This window comes from Peromyscus leucopus, chromosome 17, assembly GCF_004664715.2.
Source record: "Peromyscus leucopus breed LL Stock chromosome 17, UCI_PerLeu_2.1, whole genome shotgun sequence".
Lineage (NCBI taxonomy): Eukaryota > Metazoa > Chordata > Mammalia > Rodentia > Cricetidae > Peromyscus > Peromyscus leucopus.
In genome coordinates this window covers 55,119,272-55,146,505 of record NC_051077.1, presented here as the reverse complement: position 1 = coordinate 55,146,505, position 27,234 = coordinate 55,119,272, and the positions used below count along the sequence as shown (strand labels likewise).

Here is a 27,234-nt window from a genome sequence, read left to right as displayed (position 1 = left end):
TTTGTCTTCCTCTCCTATTGAAACCGAGCTGGGGATGGAACCCAGGACCTTGTGCAGGGCTGGCTAAGCACCCACCCCCAAGCTGCCTGGCCCTGCCTGCCACACCAGCTCCTCCCACACATTTTGAAATCTTTACTTGTTTATTTTGTGCTTGTGCAGTGTGTGGAGGTTTGTGCGATGGCTTTGCCCAGGCTGCAGTGAACGTGTGGAAGTCAGACGACCTTTCTTTCGGGGTCAGCTCTGGCTTTCCACTCCCTGCAGGCCAGCTGGCTCACAAGCTTACTGTCCCTGCCTCCCCTCTCACAATACTAATCCTGGGATTACAGATTCATGCCACCCCACCTGGCTTTTCCTTTTTGAAACATGGGTTCCAGAGATTAAACTGGCTTCTTCAGGTTTCTTTGGCTAGCATCTTTATCTGCTAGGCTGTGCTCAGGCTCCACACTGTGGTTTTAACACAAATTCACAGATTTTTTTTTCCCAGACTGGAGGGATTGAAAATGGACAGAGGCCTTGGAGGCAAATCTCTGGCCCCTCTGGGTGAGGGATCCCTGGCTTAGAGAAGTCTTTTCTAAGGTGCAGATGGGAAGAGGGAGTGTAAGGTGGACTCTATCACATTTTAAAATGTGAAATTACGAGAGAAGGGTGTGTGTGTCACTTCTACAAAGAGACCACAAGGAGGGGCCCCTTCAAGCATTACCAGTCCACTGGCAGGGTGTGGAGTCAGGAAAGGGTGGGGCAGGGGTAGAACTCGAGGCAGGGGATTTACTGAGGTCTGCTGAAAGGGTTTAGTAAGGACAGGCTCTGGGCTAGAAAATGTGGCACCATCTTGGTCCAGGCAGGAGGTTATCTGTCTCCCTGAGAGATGGAGGGGGGAATGCAGTGGCATCCAGATCTCATTTCTATACACATTTGTCATCGCAAACCCACGAAACTGCCACACATGATGGTGCGCCTGTCATCCCAGCACTCAGGCGGCTGAAAAAGGATTGCTGTGGGCTGAAACCCCGCCTGGGTTATAGAAAGAGATCCTATGTCAATAAACAACAGAAGTCTGGGCATGCTAATCCCAGGAGGCAGAGGCAGGCAAATCACTGAGTTCCAGGCCAGCCTGGTCTAGATAGCAAGTCCCAGGCTAGCCTGGGCTACACAGTGAAGTCCTGTCTCAAAACAAAAACAACCTCAAAACAGAGCCACTGTATCTCAGCACTGCACTAACCTGGGGGAGTAAGCAATACACAACCCCCATCACTCTACGTAATCTCCCCTCAGAAGCCGAGGAGGCCAGTGACTCCAAGAGACATCCTAAAATTCAGTACACGGAGAGTTCCACACTAGATTTGTGCACCAAGACCAGGGATCAAGGCTGGGGCGTAGTTAGTAGAGGGCACTTGCTGTACTCGTGAGGCCCTGGGTCCCATCTGCAGCACCAAATGAACCAGGCAGGCATGGCGGTGCACAACTACATTAGTGAGTTCAAGGCCCGCCTAGTCTATGGGGATGGGGGAGCTGGGGGGTTGTGGGGAAGGAAGACGAAAGAGAGCCAGAGACATCGAAGACCACCCTTCGGGGGAATCCCAGGTGAGCCAGAGCTCGCCGTGTTTGCACCGTGGGCTTCTGCTGAGCCTCCACTCTCTCGAATCTGACCTTTAGCCATGGCTTCCCCCTGGATTCAGGACGGTCCACTGTTGACTAAGCCTGAATCTCTGGGGTGAAAGCCACTCCCAGCACACACAAACACACTGTCGCCCCCTCTTGGAAGGCTAGCAGCCAGACTTCGGGATCCCTTTTCCCGTGGCTGGGAGATGCTCCTAGAGGCTTGGGCTCACCACTCTGGCCACCCCTGCAGGAGGACCTCAGGAGGGAAGGAAAGGGAGATCTGAGCTTTGTACAGTGGACCGCAGGGGTGTGGGTCTCAAGGGTGTTCCCACCCTCTCTCTCGTGGCTGTCTGGGTCCTGGCTCCCCAGGTGAATGCTCTGGAGGAGGTGTGGGAGCATGTGCTTGCTTAGTCTGGATTTTCAGCAGAAATCCCCTTCGTCCTTCTCCCAGTTTTCCGCTGGGTGTCTCTTGTGTTTTCTGTGCTCCTTGTGGGGTTTGTGATGTCGGTGCTGGTGGTGGCGGTGCCTACGCATCCGGTGTGACCGCCTGGCTGCAGGGATGGGAAAGAGATAAGAAGGGGTGAAGATGGATGTTGGGGTGGTTGGATGTTACTGGCCTCCTCAGGGGATGGAAAGAGAAGAAATACGCTCAAGGAAGAACTCTGAGTTCAAGGCCAGCCAGAGCTGCACAGTAAGGCCCTGTCTCAAAAAACTCAAAAAACCAAGCCAGGTTATGGTGGCGCAAGCCTTTGATCCTAGGACTCATGATATAGAGGCAGACAGATCTTTGTGAGTTCAAGGCCATCCTGGTCTAGTTCCAAGACAGCCAAGGCTACACAGGGAAATCCTGTCTTGAAAAACAAAAAACAAACAAAGAACCAAAACAAAAAACAACTTGTTGGGGGCTAGAAGTGTGGCTTCATTTACCAAAAGAGCCCCATTCCTGGGTTGTGTGGGTTGTACTTTACAGCCCAGGCTGGCCTGGGATCTGCAGCTTGCACTGACCTCAGAGTAGCTGAGAACAGGATCAATGCCCAGAACCCCATCAGCTGGTGTGGGGACTCGTGTACACCTGTCGACCCAGCACTTCCGGGGAAGGAAGCAAGTCTTGGCTACACATCCCAGCTCTGAGGCCAGCCTGTGCATGAGCTTCTGTCTCCAAAACATACAATGAAAGCATTAGGTGGGCTGGTGAGGTTTCACTTATCTGAAAGGCTGCATTACCAGGAAGATTTTGTTTTGTTTGTCTTTCAAGACAGGGTTTCTCTGTGTAACAGCCTTGGCTGACCTGGAACTCACTTTGTAGAGCAGGCTGGCTTAGGTCTGCCTCTGTCTCTGAGCACTGGGATTTAAGGTGAGTGCCACCACTGCCCAGCCACAGGAAGACTTTTTTTGAGACAGGGCCTCATGTAGCTCAGGCTGGCCTTAAACTTACTATGTAACAAAGGATGACCTTGATCTTCTGATCCTCCTGTGTTGCTGGAGGGCTTCTCTCCAGGTTCCACCAAACCCCGCAGTCCCACAATCCATGTATAAAATAATCACTCAGATGCTTATATTACTTACAAACTATATGGCCATGGCAGCTTCTTGCTAACTGTTCTTATATCTTAAATTAACTCGTTTCTATAAATCTGTACCTTGCCACGTGGGTCATGGCTTACCGGCGTCTTTACATGTGCTTGTCCTGGCGGTGGCTGCAGTGTCTCTCCCTCCTTCTTTCTGTTTCCCCAATTCTCCTCTCTCCTTGTCCCGCCTATACTTCCTGTCTGGTCACTGGCCATCAGTGTTTTATTTATATAGAGCGATATCCACAGCACTCCTGCCTCCACTTCCTGAGTGCTGGGAGGACGACAGGTCTCTGGAAATGGAGCCCTGGCTCTAGCAATTGAGCTTCAAGCACTGTACCCACTGAGTCACATCCTCAGCTCAGCTTCTTTTCTCCTGTGGGTCTCACAGCACAGCCCAGGCTGACCTCAGACTGTGGTCTTCCTGCCTAAGCCTTCACGTTGCCGGGATTACAGATGACGCCATCCCACTGTGTGGAGATAGGGCACGATATCCAACTGGAATTTTGTCAGGGATGGGTTATCGGGCACAGTACTTACGTTTGGTGCAGACAATCTGGGGCCGGTCCCACTGTCCATTGTTCCGGCATCGGATAGTGGCCACATGGTGCTGGGAGAAGCCCTCATCACACTGGTACCGCACGGTGGCATGGACACTGTACTTGGCCTTGCGAACGCCGACAAGGGAGGCATTCTCCACTGCTGGAGGGGGGCCACATAGCACTGGGGACAGAGGGCTCTGGTTAGGGGAGGGGCTGAGGGTGAGGATAAGCCAGGGACACATCTTGTTAGATGGGAGCCTTCCAGGTGCCAGCTCCCACCGCTGCACAGCTCTGAGCCCAGAGAACTCCACATGGTTGTGCCCAGGAGCTTCTGGGTGTGTGTGTGTGTGTGTGTGTGTGTGTGTGTGTGTGTGTGTGAAATCTTCTGGACACACCCCACTCTCTAGGACATAAGGCACAAGAATAAACTGAAGCACAAAAGAAAAGTGGACAGAATGCATACGATTATTTCCTTCACTTAGAAATTATCCAGGTGGTGGCGCATGCCTTTAATCCCAGCATTTAGGAAGAGACAGCAGATCTCTGTGAGTTCGAGGACAGCCTGGGCTACAGAGTGAGTTCCAGGACAGCCAGCACCACACAAAGAAACCATGTCTTGAAAAACCAAATAAAAATTTTAAAAGAAAGAAAGAGAAAAAGACAGAAAAGAAAAAGAAATCATGCCAGGCAGTGGTGGCGCACGCCTTTAATCTCAGCACTCAGGAGGCAGAGGCAGGAGGATCTCTGTGAGTTCGAGGCCAGCTTTGTCTACAAAGCAAATTCCAGGACAGCCAGGATGACACAGAGAAACCCTGTCTTCAAAGGGTGGGGGAGAGAAAGAAAAAGAAAAAGAAAAGAAATCACTAACCGCAGGCCCTCATGGGAATAGTCAGGAAAACAGCTACAAGAGTCTGGAGGACAAGCGGGAAGGCATTGCCGTACCTGTGCTCTTCTTGCAGACGTAGGGGAGGTTGTAGTTGCAGGGGACATCATTCCAGCGCCCACTCTCATGTGCCACCATCACCACACAATCCTCGCCACCCGCGAAGAAATTATCTGGCTGATTCTCCCTCCAGTTTTCATATTGCTTTGGAAAGAAAGAGCTGCAGTCACTCTGGCGCCTGTGTGTCAGCCAGCTCCCGGCACTTCCTGAGTGATTCCTGTGGCCAGACCCCTCCAACAAGAGAACTGGTGCCCCCCTCTCTACAACGGCACTGGCCATCTCTAGACGGGCACCCTTCTCTAGCTGGGAGGTTGCAACACCTTGTCTATCCTTCCTGCCTCATTTATACCCGCTTCACAGCATAGTTGAAAAAATGCCGACCCCAGCTGGAAGTACAGGAGGCTTCCCTCAGGAGGCAACAGGAAGCGCTGGAGCCGAGGGCACCCAGGCAGGAACAGAGTTCCAAGTGCAGGGAAGGTCCTGCACAGGCCCAGGGGCAGGGAAGGAGTCAGGACAGAGTGGGCAGGGCCAGATCTCAAAGGGGGCAAGAGGAAATGAGTTCTTTACAAATTGTGGTAGTGTATGTATACCACGAAACTTCCCTTTAAAGGTATTTTTATTACATTTAAATTTTTTGAGCAGGAGAGGTGGCTCAGCAGTTGAGCACTGGCTGCTCTTTCAGAGGACCTAAATTTGAGTCTCAGCATCTACATGGTGGTTTACAACTATTGATAACTCCTGTTCTGGCCTCTGCATGTACACGGTGTACAGACATACACACTGGCAAAACACTCCTACACATCAAATAAGGAAGTAAATAAAATTTACAAGAATTTGTTTATTTGAGCCAGGCATGGTAGCACACACTTTTAATCCCAGCAGTCGAAAAGCAGAGGTAGTCGAATTTCTGTGAATTCAAGTTCAGCCTGGTCTACAGATGGAGATCCAGAACAGCCAGGGCTACACAGAGAAACCCTGTCTCAAAAACTATTATTTCAGAGAGGGACACACATAGCATGTACCTTTGGAGGTTAGAGGACACCTTTGAAAACCCCTTTTCTTTGATCCCCAGGGATCAACTTCAGGTTTTCAGGCTTGGCCATAGGCTTGCCGACCCCGAGTAAACCGTTTGAAAGCTGTGGTTCATGACGTTACCCCAGCTTAGCGTTGTGTAACCATCACCACTGCATCTATTTCCAGAAATTCTCATCACGACAAACCAAAATTCTACACCAATCCAGGCAAAAATAATTCCTCATTCTGCCTGCCTGGCGCCTGGCACATGCCGCCTGCCCGCCCCCACCCCACGGCTCCTCGGCAGGCTTCGTTTCAGGCAGTTGGGCATTGACGCCTTTAACCTGTTGCTTAGCTTGCTGATGCTTTTTGAGACAGAGTCTCAACTGTGCAAGATGACTGGTCTACAATTCACTCTGTAGCCCTGGCTAAAGCTCCAGCTTGCAATGATCCTCCTGCCTCAGCCTCTCAAGTACTGGAATGTCAGACAAGCACCGCAATAACCACATTATTTCAATGATACCTATTTCTTCATATTTTACAGTGTTGGGATGGAACCAGATGTAAGCCAGGCTAAGCCACGCCCCCAGCCCCTCACTGGGGATCCTAGGCGGGGGCTCCACCCTGACCACGCCCCCAGCCCCTCACTAGGGATTCTAGGCGGGGCTCCACCCCTGACCACGCCCCCAGCCCCTCACTGGGGATTCTAGGCGGGGCTCCACCCTGACCACGCCCCCAGCCCCTCACTGGGGATTCTAGGCGGGGCTCCACCCTGACCACGCCCCCAGCCCCTCACTGGGGATTCTAGGCGGGCTCCACCCTGACCACGCCCCCAGCCCCTCACTGGGGATTCTAGGCAGGGCTCCACCCTGACCACGCCCCCAGCCCCTCACTGGGGATTCTAGGCAGGGGCTTTTCTGCCAAGCCACACCCCAGAGCTTCTGAGGACCTATGATGCCCACCAGTGGTTGCTTCACAGGAGGGTGAGCTGGGGCCATTAGGCAGGGCCCCTGGGGCTCAGCAGCCTGAAGACAGGGACCTGCCACTCACCAGTCCTGTGTTGTCTGTCCACTGGAAGTCCCTCTCCACGGTTCTGTCATTCAGGCCGATCCACGAGTTCTCATGTCCAAAGCCTGTTGGGAGGGAGGACTATGAGGACGCGCTCCTCCCCAGGGCTGGAGGAAGGAGATGATGTCCAGGGGCCTTCTCTTTCCCGGACTAGAGGAGGCTGGAGGAGGGTCAAGTCTGAAGCTGGTGAGAATCACACAGGGAGGAGCCGGCAGGAGAGAGGAACCCAGCGGACATCAAGGGAGGGTGGGAAATAAGCATGGGGCCGCGAGTCAGGACGGGAGGACGGGAGGGGGTCAGGAGGAATGGAGGTGACCGCACTTAGGGGGTGAATGGGACGCGGGTGGAGAACAGAGCCCCACCCTCAGGAACACGCAGTTTCTGTGGCAGGAAAGGCCTCAACTTCCGGTAGCTCGGAGGTGGGCCGTGGAGTGGAGCAGGACAGAGTAGGAAGTGGGTGCTGTAGCGCGGAGGTGAGGAAGGCCTGGAGCCCCGTCAGTCATGTGAGGACAAATGTGGCACAGGCCCTGTCAGCTCTTTCTGGAAAGGCGAGGGTGGGGTCGGAGGCCACCCGGGCAGTGCTAGCTGGGGCAGGAGGGACAGGGTGAGGAGCCCAAACTAGAAGCCAGCACCATGGATGGTCAGACAGGTGCAGTGAGCCACACAGCGCACAGGGACAGGGTCAGTGCCACGTGAAGAGACACCGACTGAAGCGATGAGTGCCACTTCAGTTCACGCCACTCTGCAGAGACCCAGAGGCCTCCAAGTGCCATCCCCGGGCTCTGTTTTATTTGTCAATTCCTACAGTGTTAATAATAGGGGTTGGGGATTTAGCTCCGTGGTAGAGCACTTGCCTAGCAAGCGCAAGGCCCTGGGTTCGGTCCTCAGCTCCAGAAAAAGGAAAAAAAAAAAAAAAAAAAGAGCCGGCGGTGGTGGCACGCCTTAATCCAGCACTCGGAGGCAGAGCCAGGCGATCGCTGTGAGTTCGAGGCCAGCTGGCTACCAAGTGAGTTCAGGAAAGCGCAAAACTACGCAGAGAAACCCTGTCTCGAAAAACCAAAAAAAAAAAAAAAAAAAAAAAAAAAAGCTGGGTGGTGGTGGCGCACGCCTTTAATCCAGCACTGGGAGGCAGAGGCAGGAGGATCTCTGTGAGTTTGAGGCCAGCCTGGGCTACAGAGCGAGCTTCAGGACAGCCAGCCCTACACAGAGAAACCTTGCCTCAAAAAATATATATAACAATAATAATGATATGGAATAATACAATAAAGCATGGAAGTAATCCAAGCACCAGGCGACACATCACCTACTTAGACATGCTTGATGGTCAAATTCCTCAGCCCCTCGTTAGTGTCACTTCCGAATGACACACTTGTCTCACTGCATATTTCAGGACCTGACAGGAGCAGGGGATAACAGGCGTGCAGAGACTGGGGAGCATCAGTGAACTAACGCGGGACTCAACAGATGTGTGACAGTCAGGGAGGTGCCAGTGGGTTTCTAAGGTCTCCAGGGCTCCCCCAGCTCACCACACTGTCCCTACCGCTAATGAACTTGTGCTCCTCTGGCGAGTGGACACTTGTCAGGTGGCCAGCCCGGCGCCTGCAGTCTCTCTCTGCATCCTCCCAGGCACGCCGATGGGCAAAGTACCGGTAGCAGTGACCCTGGAATTTGTGCCAGCCACGATCACAACCTTCTGTGTCTGGGAGGTGGGACAGGAATGTGAGGTGGGCTAGTTACCTCCCAGGAGGCAACACATGTGATGCCCAGACGTACACGCAGTCACAACACCCACACACACACAAAAAAAATAGATTAATTAAAAAAATTTAAATTAAAAAAAAAAGTAAGCCGGGCGGTGGTGGTGCACACCTTTAATCCCAGCACTCGGGAGGCAGAGCCAGAAGGATCTCTGTGAGTTCGAGGCCAGCCTGGTCTACAGAGCAAGTTCCAGGACAGGCACCAAAACTACACAGAGAAACCCTGTCTCAAAAAGAAAGAAAGAAAGAAAGAAAGAAAGAAAGAAAGAAAGAAAGGAAGGAAGGAAGGAAGGAAGGAAGGAAGGAAGGAAGGAAGGAAGGAAGGAAGGAAAAGAAAAGATAGATAAATAAATAAAATAAAAAATAGATAGGGCTTGCAAGACACTTCAGTAGATGAGGGTGCTTACCACCACGCCCAGCGAGCAGACTAGACCCGATCAAAGGAGGAAGCTGGGTCCTGAAAGTTTTCCCGACCTCCACACGCATGCCATGGCATACACATGCCCCATACCATGCACATACACAGAACACATAAGTTTTAAACTATATTAAATAAATAATAAAACTAATCTACACCCTGTGGGACTCAGCCAGACCCAGAGGAGACTTGAGCGTGTGTCGGGGCAGGGACTCACCCTTCTCACACAGGCTGCCCCCGTAGCTGGGGAGGCAGAGGCAGAGGAAGCCGTTCACCTCATCGATACAGGTGCCTCCGTTCTCACAGGGGCTGCACAAGCAGTCATCGATGTCTGGGAGACATGGATAGTTAGGGGTCAGAGGTCAGCCTCCACTCAGACCGCAGGGACAGATGGGTCAAGGTCCTCCTGACCGTCCCCTGAGCACCCGTAGGGATGGTGGGACAGCTCTGCAGCCACGAGGGAGGCTGAGGGGCACGAATGGCGGCGGCACCACAGGACAGACAGTGGGACCTCGTCAGGGACGGACGGGGCCTCCAGGGACCTGCAGCCTGAAAGTGCTTCCTTTGCACACCCTGAGCGCCACTGGCAGTGTTCGCAGAGAGAACCAAGCAATTCAGTTAACCTCTGTGTCACCTAACTCCACAAGCACACGCACACACGTGCACACACATGCACGCACGCACACGCATGTGTGGGAGGCTAGAGGCCAAACTGAGATGCTGTTACTCAGTCGTCACTCTTGGATTTTTGAAATACAACATTAAAAAAAAGATATTTATTTTGTTTTTCGTGTGTGGGTTTTTTGTTTTGTTTTGTTTTTGTTTGTTTTTTTTTGGAAAGGGTCTCTCTATCTTTCTATACAGCCCTGGCTGTCCTGGAACTCTCTCTATAGACCAGGCTGGCCTTGAACTCACTGAGATCCACCTGTCTCTGCCTCCTGAGTGCTGGGGTTAAAAGTGTGCACCACCATGCCTGGTCCTCATTTGTGTTTTTAGTTACGACTCTATAATTCCTAGTGTGGTTGTGAAGTCAAGCAGAGGATGCACAGTGATCAAGAAATTACACCATAGGGCCTGAAGAGATGGCTCAGAGGTTAAGAGCACTGGCTGCTCTTCCAGAGGACCCAAGTTCAATTCCCAGCACCCACTTGGTGGCTCACAACCATCTGTAACTCCAGTTGCCTTCTGGCCTCTGCAGGCAATGCACACATATGGTGCAACAGACATACACGTAAGCGAAACACCCATAAACATAAAATAAAAATAAATCTTTAAAAAAAGAAATGACACCATTTATACTTAGTGTTGTGATCTCAATTTAGCAGTATGAGTGGTACCCACACTGTTGTCCACCTAGATGAGGGGAGCCTCCCAGAGCCCTTTGCTTGCTGGGGGTCGCCTGGCCCTTCTGTTGTCCCCCTCCTAACCTCTAATGCTCATGGTAGGAAATGGCTCTCCTGGGCCACAGCCCCCAGGCCACAGCCCCTCAGCTGACTAGTTTGGGCTCAGCTAATTTCGGTTGATTCACCTGACCCACAGCAAGGGGCAGGACAGTGCTCGGCTGGGACACTCACCAATTTCACAGTTCTCCCCAGCATAGCCCTGATCACAGCTACAGCCGTACATGGTGCCGTTGGTGCGACAGGTGCCCCCGTGCAGGCAAGGGTTGTTCTCGCAGGCATCTGTGGGGTCTGTGGGATGGACAGGCACTGTGAGGACGGACCGGCCACCACATCGTCTTTCATGGAATCCAGAAATCAGTCCTTGTCTGTGAAGTCCCCTCCGTCGCCTCCCCAATGAACAATGGGTCGCATGCTTTGTGCTAAAGACCTTACCACTTTCAAGAATTGCACCACAGCATCTGTGGGATGCCCTGCTCACAGCAAAGTTCTCTCTCAGGTCACACTAGACTCACCAGCCTAGTGAGTTGACCCAGGGACCAGAAGACAAGTTGCAGCATTTAATTCTCTTTGTCACTCTGTGGGTCTCGGGGCTTGGACTCACGTCCTCAGGCTTGGCAGCAAGCACCTTTGGCCACCTCACCAGCCCCACCAGGTTCCTTTCGTACTCACTGATTTTTGTCTCTCTCTCTGAGAGCAGTGACATTCCATATGGCAACCACACTCACTCAGGCTTAAATTAATTAAAATGAGATGATGCATGCACTTCTATGAGCCATGTGTCAGCTTGACCACTCAGAGAATGTCGTTGTAGAATATCAGCTAACAAGGCCCAGGACACAGCAGGTGTGCAATCACTGCTGGCTAGCTGTCCTGCAGTGCTGAGACATCTGTCCCTGGGGCAGTGACACCGGGAAACAGGGGGTCTGATCTGTGTGATGCGCCTGCTGAAGCCCCAGCCCTGTGTAAGCCCTGGGACAGAGGGTGACGTGAAACTCTCAACAGCCACCAGGTTGCCCCATCACAACACCTACCCATGGCTGGCACTGACTCAGCTGAGCTGGTGTATTTTTGGCTTTATTAGCATCTGTGCTGTGGGTGTCTTGCCGCCCTCCCACCACAGCCACCTTCCGCCACCCGGAGTCCTGACTGCAGACCCTCTATTTAACTTTCCTCCAGATGTTGCCACAGCCTCTGACCGCCCAGGCTGCCACTGTGTGTTGCCCAGCCTGTACTCAGCATCCTGCAGGCTAGTGCCGGAGACAGAGGCTCCTCTTCTCTCCTCTTTCGTCCTATTTCCCTTCCCTCCTCCCTGTCTCCCTTCTTCCCCACTCCGTCTTTATACAGTCTCATGTAGCAATCCGGGCTGTCCTGGAACTCACTTCTTAGCCAAGGTTGACTTCTGACCTGTGACCCCTGCCTTTACCTCCTCAGTGCCAAGCCCAACTCACGACTCACAAGCTCTGGTTTTTGTTTTTCTGTCCGAGTTCCAGCTCCAGCTGCAGCTGCATGAACACACTAAGTTCTCAGATAACCCTGTGCCTCAGTCTCCCCTCACACAAGAGCTTGTCCCATGAGATGTTACAAAGTTGAACCATTCTGCCATTCTGTCTGGGAACTGGGAACACATGCCCATGATCCTCACACTCAGGAAACTGAGGCAGAAGGGTTGGTGAGATCTCTAGGCCAGCCTGGGCTACAGAGTGAGATCCTGTCTTAAAAAAAAAAAAAGGGTGTGTGTGTGGGGGTAAGTCTGTGGACATGGCTCAGACCTGAGTTCAATCCTCTGCATCCACTTCAAAAAACCTGGGTGTGGCTGGGCATGGTGGCACATGCTTTTAATTCAGGCACTTGGGAGGCAGAGGCAAATCTCTATGAATTTGAGGCTGGCCTTATTGATCTACAGAGCAAGTTCCAGGCTAGCAGGGCTACAGAGTGAGATCCTGTCTCAAAGTGGGAGGGGGCTGGAAAGATGGTTCAACAGTTAAGAGCACACTGTTCTTGGTAGTTTGATTCTCAGCATGCACACGGCAGATCACAACCATTGGTAGCTCTGGTTCTAAGGGATCCCCATGGGCACTAGGCACATATGCAGTGCACATACATGTGGGCACCCCCCCCAAAAGATAAGTGTGTGCCTGCAGTCCTAGCTCTGGGGAGATGTGGACAGAGGGATCCCAGGGCTTACTGACTAGCCAATCTAGCTCGATTGGCAAGTTCATAGGCCAGTGAGAGACCTTGTCTTCAAACACAAGCTGGAGAACTGGCGTGGGTGCTCAGCAGGTGAAGATGCTTAATGCTAAGATGATGACCTGAGTTTGATTCCTGGAACTCACGTGGTGGAAGGAGGGAACCCAGTCCCAAAATCGTCCCCTGACTTTCATAAGAGTGCCATGGCATGCATATACTCATGTGCATGCACACACATTAAACAAAAATAATAAAAAAATAAACAAGAGAGACAGTGCCTGAGGACAGGCACCTCTGGACCGTACATGCATGTGTTTATATGTGTACCTACACACATGTGCACTTGCATGCACATAACAAAAAATAAATGAATTTTAAAAAATAGGCTGGGTGTGGTGGTTTGAGCAAGAATGCCCCCTTAGGCTCACAGATTTGAAGGCTTAGTCAGCAGGAAGTGGCACGATGGCATACAACTGACATTCCAGCATTCAGAGCTAGGGCAGGAGGGCTGTCAGCAGTTCAAGGCTACCCCGGGTTACACAGTGGCCACGCAGGCAGTGTCGTTGGTCACTGAGCCTGCTCCCGCCTCCCATTCTCCTCAGGGCTCCAGCCCCTGCCATCTCCATGACTAAGTCAATCCAGCTCTGGTTCCTGCCCATCCTAGATACTTCTTGAACCATGTCCTGTCCTTCCTACTCTGCCTGGGATGCAACCAGATCCAGTAGTCTTCTACAGACATCAAAATTGTTGAAGGTAGGACCTTGGCATTGCATTGCCCTGTTCCTCAAAGTGATCTATCTGCATATTTGGAAACTGAACTCCCCCCAAATTCAATTCCCCAGTGCTTCATGGAACCCATGCTTTGGTCAATGGCCATATTCCTTGAGTGTTAGAAGGGTCCAGTGTTAGCCAGACAGGGTGATGAATGCTTTTAATCCCAGGACTCGAGAGGCAGAGGCAGGTGGAACTCTGTGCGCTCAAGGCCAGCCAGGTCTACATAGCCAGTTCATTACCAGCAAGGGCTACACAGAGAGACCCTGTCCAAACAACAGCACAAAACAACACAGAAATGCCCAATGTAATGCCTCCTGACCTCTGACCTTTAGCATCATCCTTTGTTAGAAAATTCCAGCCCTCCCAGGGCATTTCCCCTGCTCAGGGAAGCCCCAGCCTCCAGTCCCCTGGCCACACTAGGACAGATGGAGAATCCAGGACTTACCCTCCTGCCCGCTGGCCACCTCTTCCCAGAAGTCCTCCAGTCCTGGACTCCCAGCCACAACATTCAGGTCTGATTCATCCAACCCCAGGGACACAGGCATCAGGGTGCTGGGGGTGTCCCACAGGCCAGTGGGCTCCCCCGAGGAAACTGAGGTCATCTCATCCATGCTGGAGGCCAGGGATGACCATGGATGAGAAGGCAGACTGCTGTGAGGCCCTGGTGACCCCTGGGCCACCATCTGGTCCTGTGGCTCTGGGTGGTCTTGGGAGCTTGTGGAGGTCAGTGTAGGCACGCCCTGAGCTCCAGCCACGGTCCCTTGGTCCATGCTTCGACTCACAGCCACATGGGTGCTAGAAATGGAACTTTTAGGTTCCGACCCCCAAGTGGCATCAGCACCTCTAGGGACCAGCTCCGTGGTGGCCTTCCCAGGCCCCTCGGGGGTGCCTCCCTCCAAAGTCACTGTAGGTTTCACACTCACGGTGACTCCATGGCCTCCCAATGGTGAGGACTGGGAACCAGTGTTCAGTCCCTGGCTAGGCAGTGGTAGCCAGGTGGACAACACCTTGCTCATAGTGGCCTGTCCACTGGATGTGGGACTCGCTGATATGTCCAAGACCCCAGACTCAGTCCCTAGGATGCCAGCATCAGAGGGTACAGGACTGACAGTCACATTACTGGAGTCCAAGGATACCCATGGGCCAGAGCTGGGGTGCTTGGTAGCCTGGATGGAGTTGACACCCCCAATTTCTTTAGAATCTGTAGCAGGGGATTTGTGGCTGGCTTCCACTGGGGCATCCATAGTGGTCTGAGATGGGGTTTCAAGGCCTTCTGCGTCAAGGCTGATGGGCGCGGCAGTGGTGATAGCCCCATCCTGTTCTTCTGGGTGCCAGGAGGGGAGTGGAGAAGCTGGGGACGGAGGAATGGGGGTCACACTGGGGACGAATGTGGAGTGTGGCAGGAGCCACAGTTTGGGGGCGCGAAGCATCGCTACAATGGGGAAGTCTGGAGAGGTGTCATCAGGGGACGCCTCATGGTAGACAACACTTGGGGCCTCCGAGGGGCTGGGAGGAGGAACAGGAGGCTCTGAGGGAGACCGGGGCAGGTGGCGGAGGGTTGATTTAACAATGGGGGCTTCAGCTGTCCCTGGCTTCAGGCCATGGTCACGGTCAGGGCTTGTGACAGCAGGTGAGGTCAAGGACGGAGACCACATCCAGGGCTCTGAAGGATTCCTGCTGCCATGGGAACCTGTGACATCAAAAGAGTTCTCGTTAGCAGGGCCTGGCGACACACACTGATGGTCCCGGCACTTGGGAGTGGAGGCAGGAGGATAAACATTTAAGGGCAGTCTGCACTACACAGAGGCACAGCCTCCAGAGATGTGGTGAACAAGCCCGCTCCGTGCGTTAGGAGATAGGAGAATCTGGGCTTCAGAGTCATCCTTGGATACATGGAAGCTAGAGGCCAGCCTGGGCTACATAAGAAATTGTCTTAACACACCCTCCCCAGCAAACAAACAGTAAAAGCTAAGTGTGTCGGCACACATCTGTCATCTCAGTGCTCAGGAGACCAAGGCAGGAGGATTGCTTTGAGTTCCAGGCCAGCCTTGGGTACAGAGTGAGACTCTGCCTCAAAACACAAAACTCAGGGTGGGATGATGGATCCAGAGGGTAATGTGTTTGCTATGAAGACAGGAAGACTTGAGTTCGGATCCACAGCACTCCCATAAAAGCTGGCCACGGCAGCCCTGGTCTTTAACTCCAGTTCAGGGGGAGCGTGGAGGGTAGGGAGCCAAGAGGGAGCCCAGGTCTAGTGAAAGGCCCTGCCTCAAAACCTAAGGTGGAGGAGCAGCCGGGCGGCGGTGGCGCTTGCCTTTAGTCCCAGCACTCAGGAGGCAGAGCCAGGCGGATATCTGTGAGTTCGAGGCCAGCCTGGGCTACAGAGTGAGCTCCAGGAAAGGTGCAAAGCTGCACAGAGAAACCCTGTCTCGAAAAACAAAAAACAAACAAACAAAAAAAAAAACCTAAGGTGGAGGGTCATAAAGGGAGACACTTGAAGTCAACCTCTGGACTCCACTAGCTTGTGTGCATGCACCCACCTTCACACACACTCACTCACACCACACACACACACTCACATACCACATACACACTCACATACCACACACACACACTCACATACCACACACACACACACACTCACATACCACATACACACTCACATACCACACACACTCACTCACATACCACACACACACACACACACACATACCACACACACACACACATACTCACACACTCACTCACATACCACACACACTCACTCACATACCACACACACACACACTCACGTACCACACACACACTCACATACCACACACACTTACTCACATACCACACACACTCACTCACATACCACACACACACTCACATACCATAGACACTGCACACACCACACACACTCACATACCACAACACACACACACACTCACATACCACACACACACTCATATAAACACACTCACACACACACACACTCACTCACACACACACACACACTCACATACCACATACACACTCACATACTACACACACACACTCACATACCACACACACACACACTCACATACCACATACACACTCACATACCACACACACTCACTCACATACCACACACACACACACACACACACATACCACACACACACATACTCACACACTCACTCACATACCACACACACTCACTCACATACCACACACACACACACTCACGTACCACACACACACTCACATACCACACACACTTACTCACATACCACACACACACTCACATACCACACACACTCACTCACATACCACACACACTCACTCACATACCACACACACTCACTCACATACCACACACACACTCACATACCATAGACACTGCACACACCACACACACTCACATACCACAACACACACACACACTCACATACCACACACACACTCATATAAACACACTCACACACCACACACACACTCACTCACATACCACATACACTTCACATACCACACACACACTCACATACCACAGACACTGCACACACCACACACACACTCATATAAACACACTCACACACGCACACACAACAAAATGGGTATTTGGAGGCAGGGCTATGGCAAGGTTGGGGGCACTGGAACAATGTGAGTCTTACTAACCCTTCCTTTCTCCCCAGGTCACTCACCTGTCCCTGGCATGTCCACTTCGTTGGTCAGAATGGCCCAGGGACTGTGACTGCGGCTCTGGTCACTCTCCGAGGCCTCTGTGGTTGCAGAAGGCCCCAGGAAGTCAGCAGTAACTTCCAGAGTCGGAGGCTGGGCACTGGCCTCTGCTGTCCCAAGGAGCTGGCCCTCGGTGCCCTGTTGCTGGAAGTGCCGACCATTTAATCCTTTGAAGCGGCCCCTCCTCGCCATGGGGGTGGAGGCTACCTGTGTGCCCGAGGGTGTCGTCTCTACCATATCCACTCCCAGGCTGCTGGGGCTGGGGACACCTGTGAGCACCCATGAAGCCAGCGTGGGACCACCTGGGGTAGAGCCAAGGGTCCTCTGAGGCTCCTGTGTCCATGTCGAGTCCAGGGGTTCATCTTCTCCACTGGACAGGAGAGGTTCCTGGAACTCAGGTGCTGCCTCCTCCCTCAGCCTGGGCTCCAGTTCTTGGGCTGGGGGTCCCTCTGCTGACACAATCTCCCCGTCATCTCCAGAAGAGGGGGTCTCCGGGTCTCTGTGCTGTGGTGTAAGGTGATGAGCTATAGAAAAAGCAGCAGTGGTTGAGGTGGCCCAGGCACAGCCAGGAAAGTGAAGTGGTGGGAAGCCCCACCCAGGGCAGGACTGCTAGGGTTAAGGCATCTCAGGGAAATAGAGCCCAAGGGGAGAATGCAACTTCTCCAGAGCCCCGTCCACTAGTGCGGTGTCTTCTTGTCTGTCTGCAGCCCAAGCTAACCTGGAAAATCAATATCTAGCCCGGGCTTACCTCAGACTCCCAGAGACCCTCCTGCCTCAGCCTTCCAAATGCTAGGTGATACAACAGTGGCCCAGTAGTGGCCACATCAGAGGAAAGACCCATCTGAGGAGGAGGGACTCTCCCCCAGAGGGGATGCTTGTCACAGAGTTTCCATGGAGACATGGGCATGGGAATGATTTTATTATTTTGTTTCTGGCTTTTTGAGACAGGATCTCATGTAGCCCAGACTTGCCCTGAACTGATTAGGTAGCCCAAGATGATCTTAACATTTTTGATTCTTTTGCCTCTTTGTCCCAGGCCCTCAGGTGCACAGCTGGCTTTATCTGGTGATGGGGACGGACTCAGGGCTTTGTGCTTAGAGGAAGATGCTCTGCCAGCTGAACCACAGCCACAGCCAAGAACAATATAAAGGAGTGCTTCTGGACCCAGCACTGGAGGCAGAAGCAGGTGCGTCCCTGAGTTCAAGACCAGCATGGTCTACATAAAGAGGTCCAGGCCAGTCAGAGCTGCACACTGAGACCCTGTCTCAAGAGAAACAAAAAATGAAAGCTGGTAGGGAGGTGGCCTTCACTAGCCTGTGTCCAGAAGCATGTCCACAGAAGACTCAGCCATGGAGCATGCCCACCATCTATGGTCCTGGTAGGGTTATGGGATGTGGCCTCCAATGATTCTGACATATGGCCTTCACCTACTGCTGATGGGCTCAAGGGAACATAACTAATGACATGTGGTTTGTTCCACCCAATGCAGATGATGGGCCATGCTCATGACGGCGTGGCCATAACCAAGCTTTCCTGGTGGGTCTGTGGTCCCAAGGGAACACATCCACAACTGAGTAGCTGCAGGGGTTGGCCAGGGTGTATGTGGTCGGGCAAGGACACCACCTGGGGGCGTGGCTCAGTCAGACACTCCCAACTGGGGGACCAGTCTGGATGACGCACACCCACGCGGGGTGGCCCCAGACAATGGCTGTGGTGGATGTGGCCCTCAGCACCCCCCAGGGGGGGCATATCATAAACGCACCTCGGAAGCAGTAGGCGTCGAAGCGTGCTCCAGGCGCAGGGAAGCCGGTGCGGTTAGCAAACCGGTATACTGTGCGCACACCCGGGGCGGGACCCCCACAACGCCGTCGCGGCGTCTGGATCGGGTAGCGCACGCTGCCATCTGCCAGCCAGCCAGGGTCGCACTGGTCCAGGCCCTCGTGCCAGGCCAGGTGCAACTGGCCCACCGAGGCTAGCGCCGCGCCCTGCCGCTGACATTGTGCCCGCGCGCCTGCCAGAGTCAGTCGGCGGGCGGGGCCCACGTAGAAGACCTCGCCTGGGAGAGGGACAGGGTGGAGGTCAGAAAGGGGTGGGAAAAGGGGGGAAGCTCGGAACTGAGGATGGGAAGCTCAAGGCCCGGGTCCTGGCTCCAGCTTTGGAGAGCTGTGAGGAGACTTAGAGGGACTTGGGGGCTGGAGAACACCTGACACTCAGGGAGAGGTGGCCTGGGTTCCAAGTGCAGCTTTGGAGGGAAGTATGAGGACTGGGAGAGCACCTGGCACTCAAGGACAGGTGGCCACGGGGTCCCAGCCGCGCTCCCCTTACCCCCTAGCTCGCGGGCAAAGCAATAGACATCGTAGAGTTCCTGCGGGTCGCGTCTCCCATAGCTCCGAACCCCAGGCAGACTGCTGCGGTCACCGTAGCAACCAGGACGCGACTGGGTGATCGGATACCTGACGGTGGGAGGGGAGTGGCTATCAGACCCGTGCTCCCAGGGCCCCTTCCTCCAGGAGCGACCCCGTCCCGAGCCTCCCGCGCACCCCCTCACCGAACCGTGCGGTCTGAGAGCCAGCCCGCGTCGCAGTTGTCAAAGCCGTCTTCGAAGGCAGCCTGCAGGTGCCGCGGGGCGGCGATGGTGGCTGAGCTCAGGCGGCAGGCCTCCTGGGCTTCAGCGAAGGTCAGTGCGTAGCGATCCCGGGCCGCCCGGTAGTGGAACACGACGCCTGTGGGGTTGGAGCCGGAGGCCGGAGAGAGGCTTATGGTGGAATCTTAAGAGAACAGACCTCCCTCGAACAGACATTTTTCTCCCAACTTTTTATTTATTTGTTTGTTTTGAGTAAAACCAAAACTTATTCTAAGCCACAGTCATCCTAGGGTCCCCCCTGCCATACAGCCTCCCTGGATCTGTGGGTTGCAGTCTGATTGTTCTTTGTCGAGCAGACTTTTTAAAAAGATGGTCTTGCTGGAGCAGAGGCAGGCGGATCTCTGAGTTCAAGGCCAGCCTGGTCTACAGAGTGAGTTCCAGGACAGCCAGGGCTACATAGTGAGACTGTGTCTCAAAACGAACAATGAAACACACACACACACACACACACACACACACACACACACACACACACACACACGAAAAAGACATTGTCTCATGTAGCCCAGGCTGACTTGAGACTCACAAAGCTTCACCCACCTCTGCTTGTGAGTTCACCCCCACCCCCAGATCGGTTTTTCTTAATCTGTTGGGAAAACAGAGACTGCCCTAGAATGGAGCAGAGGAGCAGGTCTCCCCAATGCACGTGTTAACTGACGTTTTAAAGATAGGCTCACTTAACCTTTTAAAAGAGATTCCTATTTGGGGGCTAGAGAGATGGTTCCACAGTTGAGTATTTTTGCTCTTCCAGAGGACTCAGGTTCGATTCCCAGCACCCACATGGTGGCTCACAACCATCTATAACTCCAGTTCCATGGGATCCATGGCCTCTTCTGCTCTCTACGGCACCAGGGCCACACCTGGTGTACAACATACATGCAAAGCATCCAAGCACATAAAATAAAAAAGTGAAGGGTTTTTTTTTTTTTTTTTTTTTTGAAACAGGGTTTCTCTGTGTAGCCCTAGCTGTCCTGGAACTCAATCTGTAGCCCAGGCTGGCCTTGAACTCACAGAGATCCGCCTGCCTCTGCCTCCCGAGTGCTGGGATTAAAGGTCACAGGACAACTTGTAAGGTGAACCGGCGTCTGAGCCTCAGGCTTGCTCCTCCCTCTCCAGTCTGACTTCCCCTTCCACGCTCAGCCCCTCTCGTTCCATCCTAGCCCCCTCCCTTCTTCCTCAGGCCCTCCCCTCTGTGTTAGCCCCCTTCTCCTTGGCTCCTTCCCTGCTATCTCCTCACCCCTGCACACTGGCTCCTCCCCTTCTGTCCTGGGCACCTCATCTCCATCCTCAGACCCTCTCTTTCCAGCTTCCTCTTCCTTCCTTTGCCCCTCCTCCCAGCCTCAACCCTTCCCCTTCATCCTAGGCCCCACCCCTTTCATCTCTGACCTGCCCATTACCTGCTGCCAACTCACCTGTCACCTCCAGGGTCACCAGGTCCTGCTCATCCTCGATACCCCTCACCACTTGGCAGCGATACAGCCCCGAGTCACTGGCCCGAAGTGGCCCCAAGAGAAGCGTAGCATTGGTTCTGTGCCGGGGATAAGCAGGCAGTGACACCCGCCCCTGCCAGCCCTTGGCCACACGCACCACGTTGTCCTTGGCCACCAAGATGGGCAAATCCTGCCGCTGGCCTGATGCAGTGCGAACCTTGGTCCACTTGATTCGAGGGACGTCTCGGAGGGTGCCTGGCAGTGGCTGCCAGGAAAAGAGGCAAGGCAGGGCCACCAGCTCTGCAAGGGCGGCGCGGACGGGCCCCGAGCCCGACGTCAGCATGTGAAGCCCCTTCTCCGTGGTGATGGCGTCCTGTGTGTCTGGGATGGAAAGAGGACCTGAATCAGAGGCAGGGGGCAGCAGGACACTAACATTTCTTATTCTGGAGGATTGTTTTCTCTTTTTTTTTTTTTTTTTTTTAAGATTTATTTATTTATTTATTTATTATGTATACAGAAGAGGGCGCCAGATCTCATTACAGATGGTTGTGAGCCACCATGTGGGTGCTGGGAATTGAACTCAGGACCTCTGGAAGAGCAGTCGGTGCTCTTAACCTGTGAGCCATCTCACCAGCCTGTTTTCTCTTTTTCTTTCACTAACTTTGTTTTGCTTTTTGAGACAGTGTCTCACTATGTAGACCTGGAACTCACCACACAGACCAGGCTGGCTCAAACTCAGAGGTTCTCCTGCCTCTGCTTCCCTAGCGTGGGATTAAAGGCGTGCGCCACACTCAGCTACACTAACACTTTACAGAGAGATGGAGGCCAGAGAGGCCAGGCTGTCCACACAGTGTCACAGTGCAAAAAGGGACTGCTGGCCAGGCCACTCATAGGTCTGTCTCTCTCGGTAGCATTCCAAGGCTGCTTAGATGGGCGGACTGCAGCAGTCGTTGACTCTGGCTTGCTGTGTGGCCCTGGGAAAATCCCTTCCCTTCTCTAAGCCTCAGAAGTTAAGCCAGAGGTGGACACTGGAAGCTGTGCTTGTTTCTTTCCTTTTTTTCTTCTGGTTTCAGACAGGGTCACCTGTAGCACAGGTTGTCCTCAAACTTGCTGTATAGCCAGGATTGACCTTGCACAAATGCTTGGGATTACAGAGGCGTGCCACTATGTCGGGTGAGTGAAGTCAAGTCACTGAATACCCATAACCATCCGCAGTGGTAAAGGCTTGTCTTCTTTTAGGGACATTAGGAAACTGAAGATCAGAGAAACAAATATGCTTGCCTATGGCCACAGAGAAACTCAGTAAGGGATTCATAAAGTCTGGAATTGACCACCATTGGGGAGATCCCAGGGGAGGCCAGAGGCCTTCCTTCCCCTGTCCTGCCTGTGGCAGACATCAGTGCCGACCCATGCTGCTGTCTCTCCCACCTTTCTTTTTCAGATCATTTCAGCAAAAGACAGTGAGAGGCGGGAACCTCCGGCCTCTGCCGGTTATAACTAAAAATAACCTCTCAGGTGCCTTGTTTCCCTTTGACTACTCAAAGACTGGTTTCAGCTATTCTTGTTTTATTTTGCAGACCCAGCTAGAGGACCAGCAGGAGAAGGTTCTGGAATGAAAAGGCCTCATCCCATCCCGCTGACCCCTGGTTGACAGCAGAACGACAGGATTCCCACCCCCACCCCCGCAGGCCCCACTCACCCTGGTCCCCAGCCACCAGGAGCAGCAGCCTCAGCACCAGCAGGCCTGAGGCCCAGACAGATGTGGCCCCCATACTGGAGCTAGGGACAAATGAGAGGGAGGAAGGGTGAGTCATGGCACAGACCCCTCCCCCAGCCCCGAACATGGAGGAACCAGAACTCAGAAAGGCCAGGATGTCGGTGAAGGTCACAGAGCACGGGAAGCAGGGGCCACGCGGGATTTGAACCCAGAGCATCTCACTTCAGAATCCAAGCAGTGGGGCAGAGTGCAGCTCAGTGGTGGGGCACCTGCTGAGCTCACGGGCCTGGGTTCCGCCCAGCACCCTCCAGGCTTACACAGCCTTGGGTTCTCTTCCCAGTCCTTGCCACACTCCTGTGGGGACCCTACTTCTAGCCCCTGACCCTGAGGCTGGGGCTTCAGTGCTGCATATCACTCCATGCTGGGTTTGGTGGCTCACACAGTCTCACATCTCAGCCCTGGAGGGTGGAGACAGAATCTGCACAGGTTTAGACCAGCGTGATCTGCACAGTTCTATGTCTGCCTCTTCCTTGCTGTGTGACTTTAGCAAGAAGCCTCCCTTTCCTTATGGGTCAGATGAGGATAACAGCTGGCTGAAGGGATGGATGAGTCAACTTATACACAATGCTTCCAGCAACTCTCTTGAAGGAGAACATCTCAGCTGTGGCTAATATTATCATTAAACTTCACACTGCCAAGTCTGAAATCCTGTGAGTTTCCACCACTGGATTGGGAGCTCCTAAAGGAAGCAGTGGGTCCTTATCCTTTTGGGGGACCCTCTGCCCTGGGGCCATCCTCTCCAGAGGGGCTGTGTCCCATCTGGCATATGGTAGGCAATTATTAAACGCCTGTGTGTGACTTCTACCTCGGGTGCCTAAAATAAATCCATTCCCCAGAGATTCTTCAACAAAACTTTGGCCTTCTCTCAGCTCAGGCCCCTCACAGGGGACTGGAGAAGGTAAGTCACAGGGCTACTCGCAAACCCGCTCTTCAGCCTATCACAGAAGAGCAGGCCCTTGTGGGTGAGGCCTCCTTCTGCTCTCCTCCGATTTCCCAGGCACTAGCCCATGTGCCTGCCGTGGACCTGTCCTTGGTGCTGAACCCTGAGCCTGGCCTGCCTGAGCACCCAGAGAAGGCTAGCTGTTTGTTTTGGAATGCACAGCAGAGCACAGGCTACCAACCTGCAAATGTCTACAACCTCCAACTTCAACCTAGACCATCCCATTCTTCCCCTGGAACCCTAAGCCAATGTGAAGTACACTGATGGCTGAGATTACCCCCTCAGGATTTTAGGAGAGATCAAGGCCAGAAAATGTGTGTTCTCTCATTCTCTCTCTCTTTCTCCCCAGCCTTCTCCACACAATTGAGTTCACATGGGTGTGGTGGCCAAAGACTGTCATCCCATCACTTGGAAGGTGGAGGCAGGAGGATCAAGGATTTGAGGCTACCCTGAACTTCATTTTGAATTTAAAGTCAACCTGACTACATGAGACCCAGTCTCAAAAAAAAAAAAAAAAAAAAAAAAAAGAATCCATCTGGGTGTGGTGGCACACGCCTTTGATCTCAACACTCAGGAGACAAAGGCAGTGGATCTCTGAGTTCGAGGCCAGCCCAGTCTACAGAGTGAATTTCAGGATAGCAAGGCTACACAGAGAAACCCTGTCTCAAAAACAACCCCCAAAAGAATCCATGTTACATTCTACCTACTGAACCTCCATGCAACTCTGCATCAGGGGTCTTATTCCCCCATACCTCAGTTTCCCCACCTGTAAAATAAGCCTCATCCAGTCCAGACCCCCTGAAGTTATCGGGAAGGAGCGGGCTAAGACTTGTAAAAATATATCAAATTTAAGAACAGCTCTTTGTATACAAAACCTTGGGAACACCCTAAAATATCCCAAGGTAGCCCAACACAGTGACAGACACAATGTCAGCCTCGTGCTCCTCCTTAATACCGTCTCTCTCCCTACCCCTCACACCCTCACACCCCCACAATCTTCTCTTAAAATACTTCCTCCCCTGGGCTGCCAGAGGTAAGTGGCAGCATTTGGGCTGAGGTCTGGGCCCACCCCCTCATGAATGATGCATTAGCCTCATGTATATTCAAGCAGGGGCCTGCAGGGGAAAGGGGAGACACTTTCAAGTGTATGTGTGCGTGTGCGTGCGTGTGCGTGTGTGTGTGTGTGTGTGTGTGTGTGTGTGTGTGTGTCCCATTCCCACCCACCCTGTCTCTTGTCTCTCCACCGAGTTGAAGCTGGGCATTTACCATCTAGTGTCACTGGGTTTGCGACTGCATCTGTGGTGCTGTGTCTGGGCAAGGGTATACCTGTCTGCACCCTATGGTGTGGGGACATCAGTTACACGAGCTTCAGGAGGATTTCTGGTCCTGGGCAAAGGCCACACACATTCACACACACACACACACACACACACACACACACACACACACACACACTTGCAGACACTGTGGATTCCTGGCCTGAGACTCACACTGGATTTGTGTGCACAAGCATGAACATGGAATACTGTGTAGGAAAAGAGAAGCCAAGCTGGAGATCCCCACCCCTCCCACTGTGACTCCTCAGCCTTGCACCCCCATGCTCTGGATCACCTGTTCCTATTCACAAAACACACCCCAGACATACACCCCAGGAGAGACACGCACGGCGACTTCCAGGGACAATGACAAAGAGAACCCATGCAGGCGCTCACTGGGTAGGCTGTGCGGCTGCTACACAAAGACACCCACAGTCTGGAGCCCTCTGCTAAAGCCCCCAATGATCAACCACCAGGTCTGGCTCCTCCCACAGGCTGCCACACCAGCCCTGAGTACAGACCGGGATGCATGTGGCCTTGGTGTCCGATGCATGGCCACTGGTAATGTGGTCCCCATCACAGTTTTGAAACAAAAGACACTAACTGCAGTTGTATCAGCCACAGGAGACCCCAGGTCCCCTGATTATGCCTCTCCTCATGGCATGATGACACACAAAGACCCCCACAAAAGGGGTGGGAACCTTCCCTATTTCCCTGTGGGGTGTTTAGGGGCCACTGAGACTGCCAGGATCTGGGGAGGCACAGTACATGCATTCATCCCATCCCAACATGCCCAGCTTGGGACATCGCCCACCTTGGCCTGCCTCAGCCTGGCTTCATCCCAGACACTTAGAATGAACAAAGCCACACTGTGGTATATGGATGGGGGTCACTCTAATACCTCATTGGTCCCCTCCCTCCTAGCACCTAGACCCAAACAGTTTTTAAAATGCACCATAGAGACAGACTGGGGGTGAAACACCGGTGTGGAGGGCTGATGTGGAGATGTGCAACATCTGGGGGTTCCCTGTCTCCCCGCAGGGTCCATCCAGGTCCTGGACATCCTTATTGGGGTAGATCAGAACCTACACCCTGCATTAGCATGCTCGCTGGGAAAAGGGACTGTACCCCAACTCCACATCTGTTAGAAAAACAGGGAACCCCCTTAGGATGGGGTAGCCTGAGCCCAGGATGCAGCTAGATGACAGAGACCCGTCTGGCTTCCCTTCCCAGAGACCAAGGCTCATCTGCAGACACTCTTGAACGGGGGCTTCCGCCCCACCGCAGCCCTCCATTCACTTGTAAACTGGAGATCCCCACTTCAAATTCCAGCGGTGTCTCAGCTAAAACACCGGGGTACCCAGTCCCAAGATTCCCTGGGTTATGTCCAGGATGCCCTTGTCTTTCTTCCAAACTCGGGGTGCCCTCCCCTAGCCCTAGCTCCCGGCGCCTCCTGCTTGATCCAGAGAACTATCCGCGGCCAGCTCCCCACCGGGAAGGGGAATATCTTTTCATTCAAGACTCCCTTCCGTTCCCAACGCCCCTAAGACCGCCCCTCATGTGCTTGGCCCCCCAAACTCTGATCCCCTCCCCCACCTCCCCCTGCCCAGCCCCATCCGGGATGGGGGCTTCGCCTTCTCCTGGCCAGTCCTCCCCAAGTCCGAAACCTTGTTGCCCCCCTCTCTGCGGGCCCCCCCCACCTGGCTCCTCAGCGCGGACACATCCCCACGGCCCCGGGCACAAAGGACGCGCGGCCGGCGCCCGGTGCTTCTCCAGCCCCTGCGCCGGGTGCTCAGCAAGCCAGGCTCAGCCTCGCTTATAAAGGACCACGGGGATGCTGTGCGCATGCGCAGCCCACCCCCAGCTGCGCTGGGCGGGGCGGGGGGGATGTGGGGTCGGGGGTGGCGCCCAGCCTGAGGTTCCTTTCACGACTCTGACACAGCCCAGGGGCAGGCTACGCCAGACTCCGCCCCACCCCTTGTTGCCCCCTTAGGGACCCTACTAAATGCCCCCCATGCCTCGTGGGGAAACAGCCTCGGGGAGGTAAGAGTGTTTGCTAAGGTCACGCAGAGGAAAAGGGCAGAGCAGAGATTCGAACCGACTGTCCAAGGCTCCAAGGACAGTTCCTAGAACAGAAATGGGCTGGAGG

General features: G+C 53.6%; 1 protein-coding gene across 1 annotated transcript; it reads right to left on the bottom strand.

The window, feature by feature from the left end:
• Ncan (neurocan) lies at positions 1 to 26,893 on the bottom strand. The gene is made up of 15 exons (XM_028856926.1): positions 26,786 to 26,893; positions 22,752 to 22,831; positions 21,035 to 21,433; positions 19,527 to 19,701; positions 19,304 to 19,431; positions 18,741 to 19,034; positions 16,942 to 17,502; positions 13,719 to 14,963; positions 10,484 to 10,600; positions 9,127 to 9,240; positions 8,275 to 8,433; positions 6,717 to 6,799; positions 4,652 to 4,796; positions 3,708 to 3,890; positions 1 to 2,150 (listed from the first exon to the last, which is right to left on the bottom strand). Exons 2-15 carry the CDS (start codon positions 22,822 to 22,824, stop codon positions 2,020 to 2,022), a joined length of 3,807 nt encoding a protein of 1,268 aa, XP_028712759.1. The 5' UTR covers positions 22,825 to 22,831; positions 26,786 to 26,893; the 3' UTR covers positions 1 to 2,019.
• Positions 26,894 to 27,234: the final 341 nt, after the last annotated feature.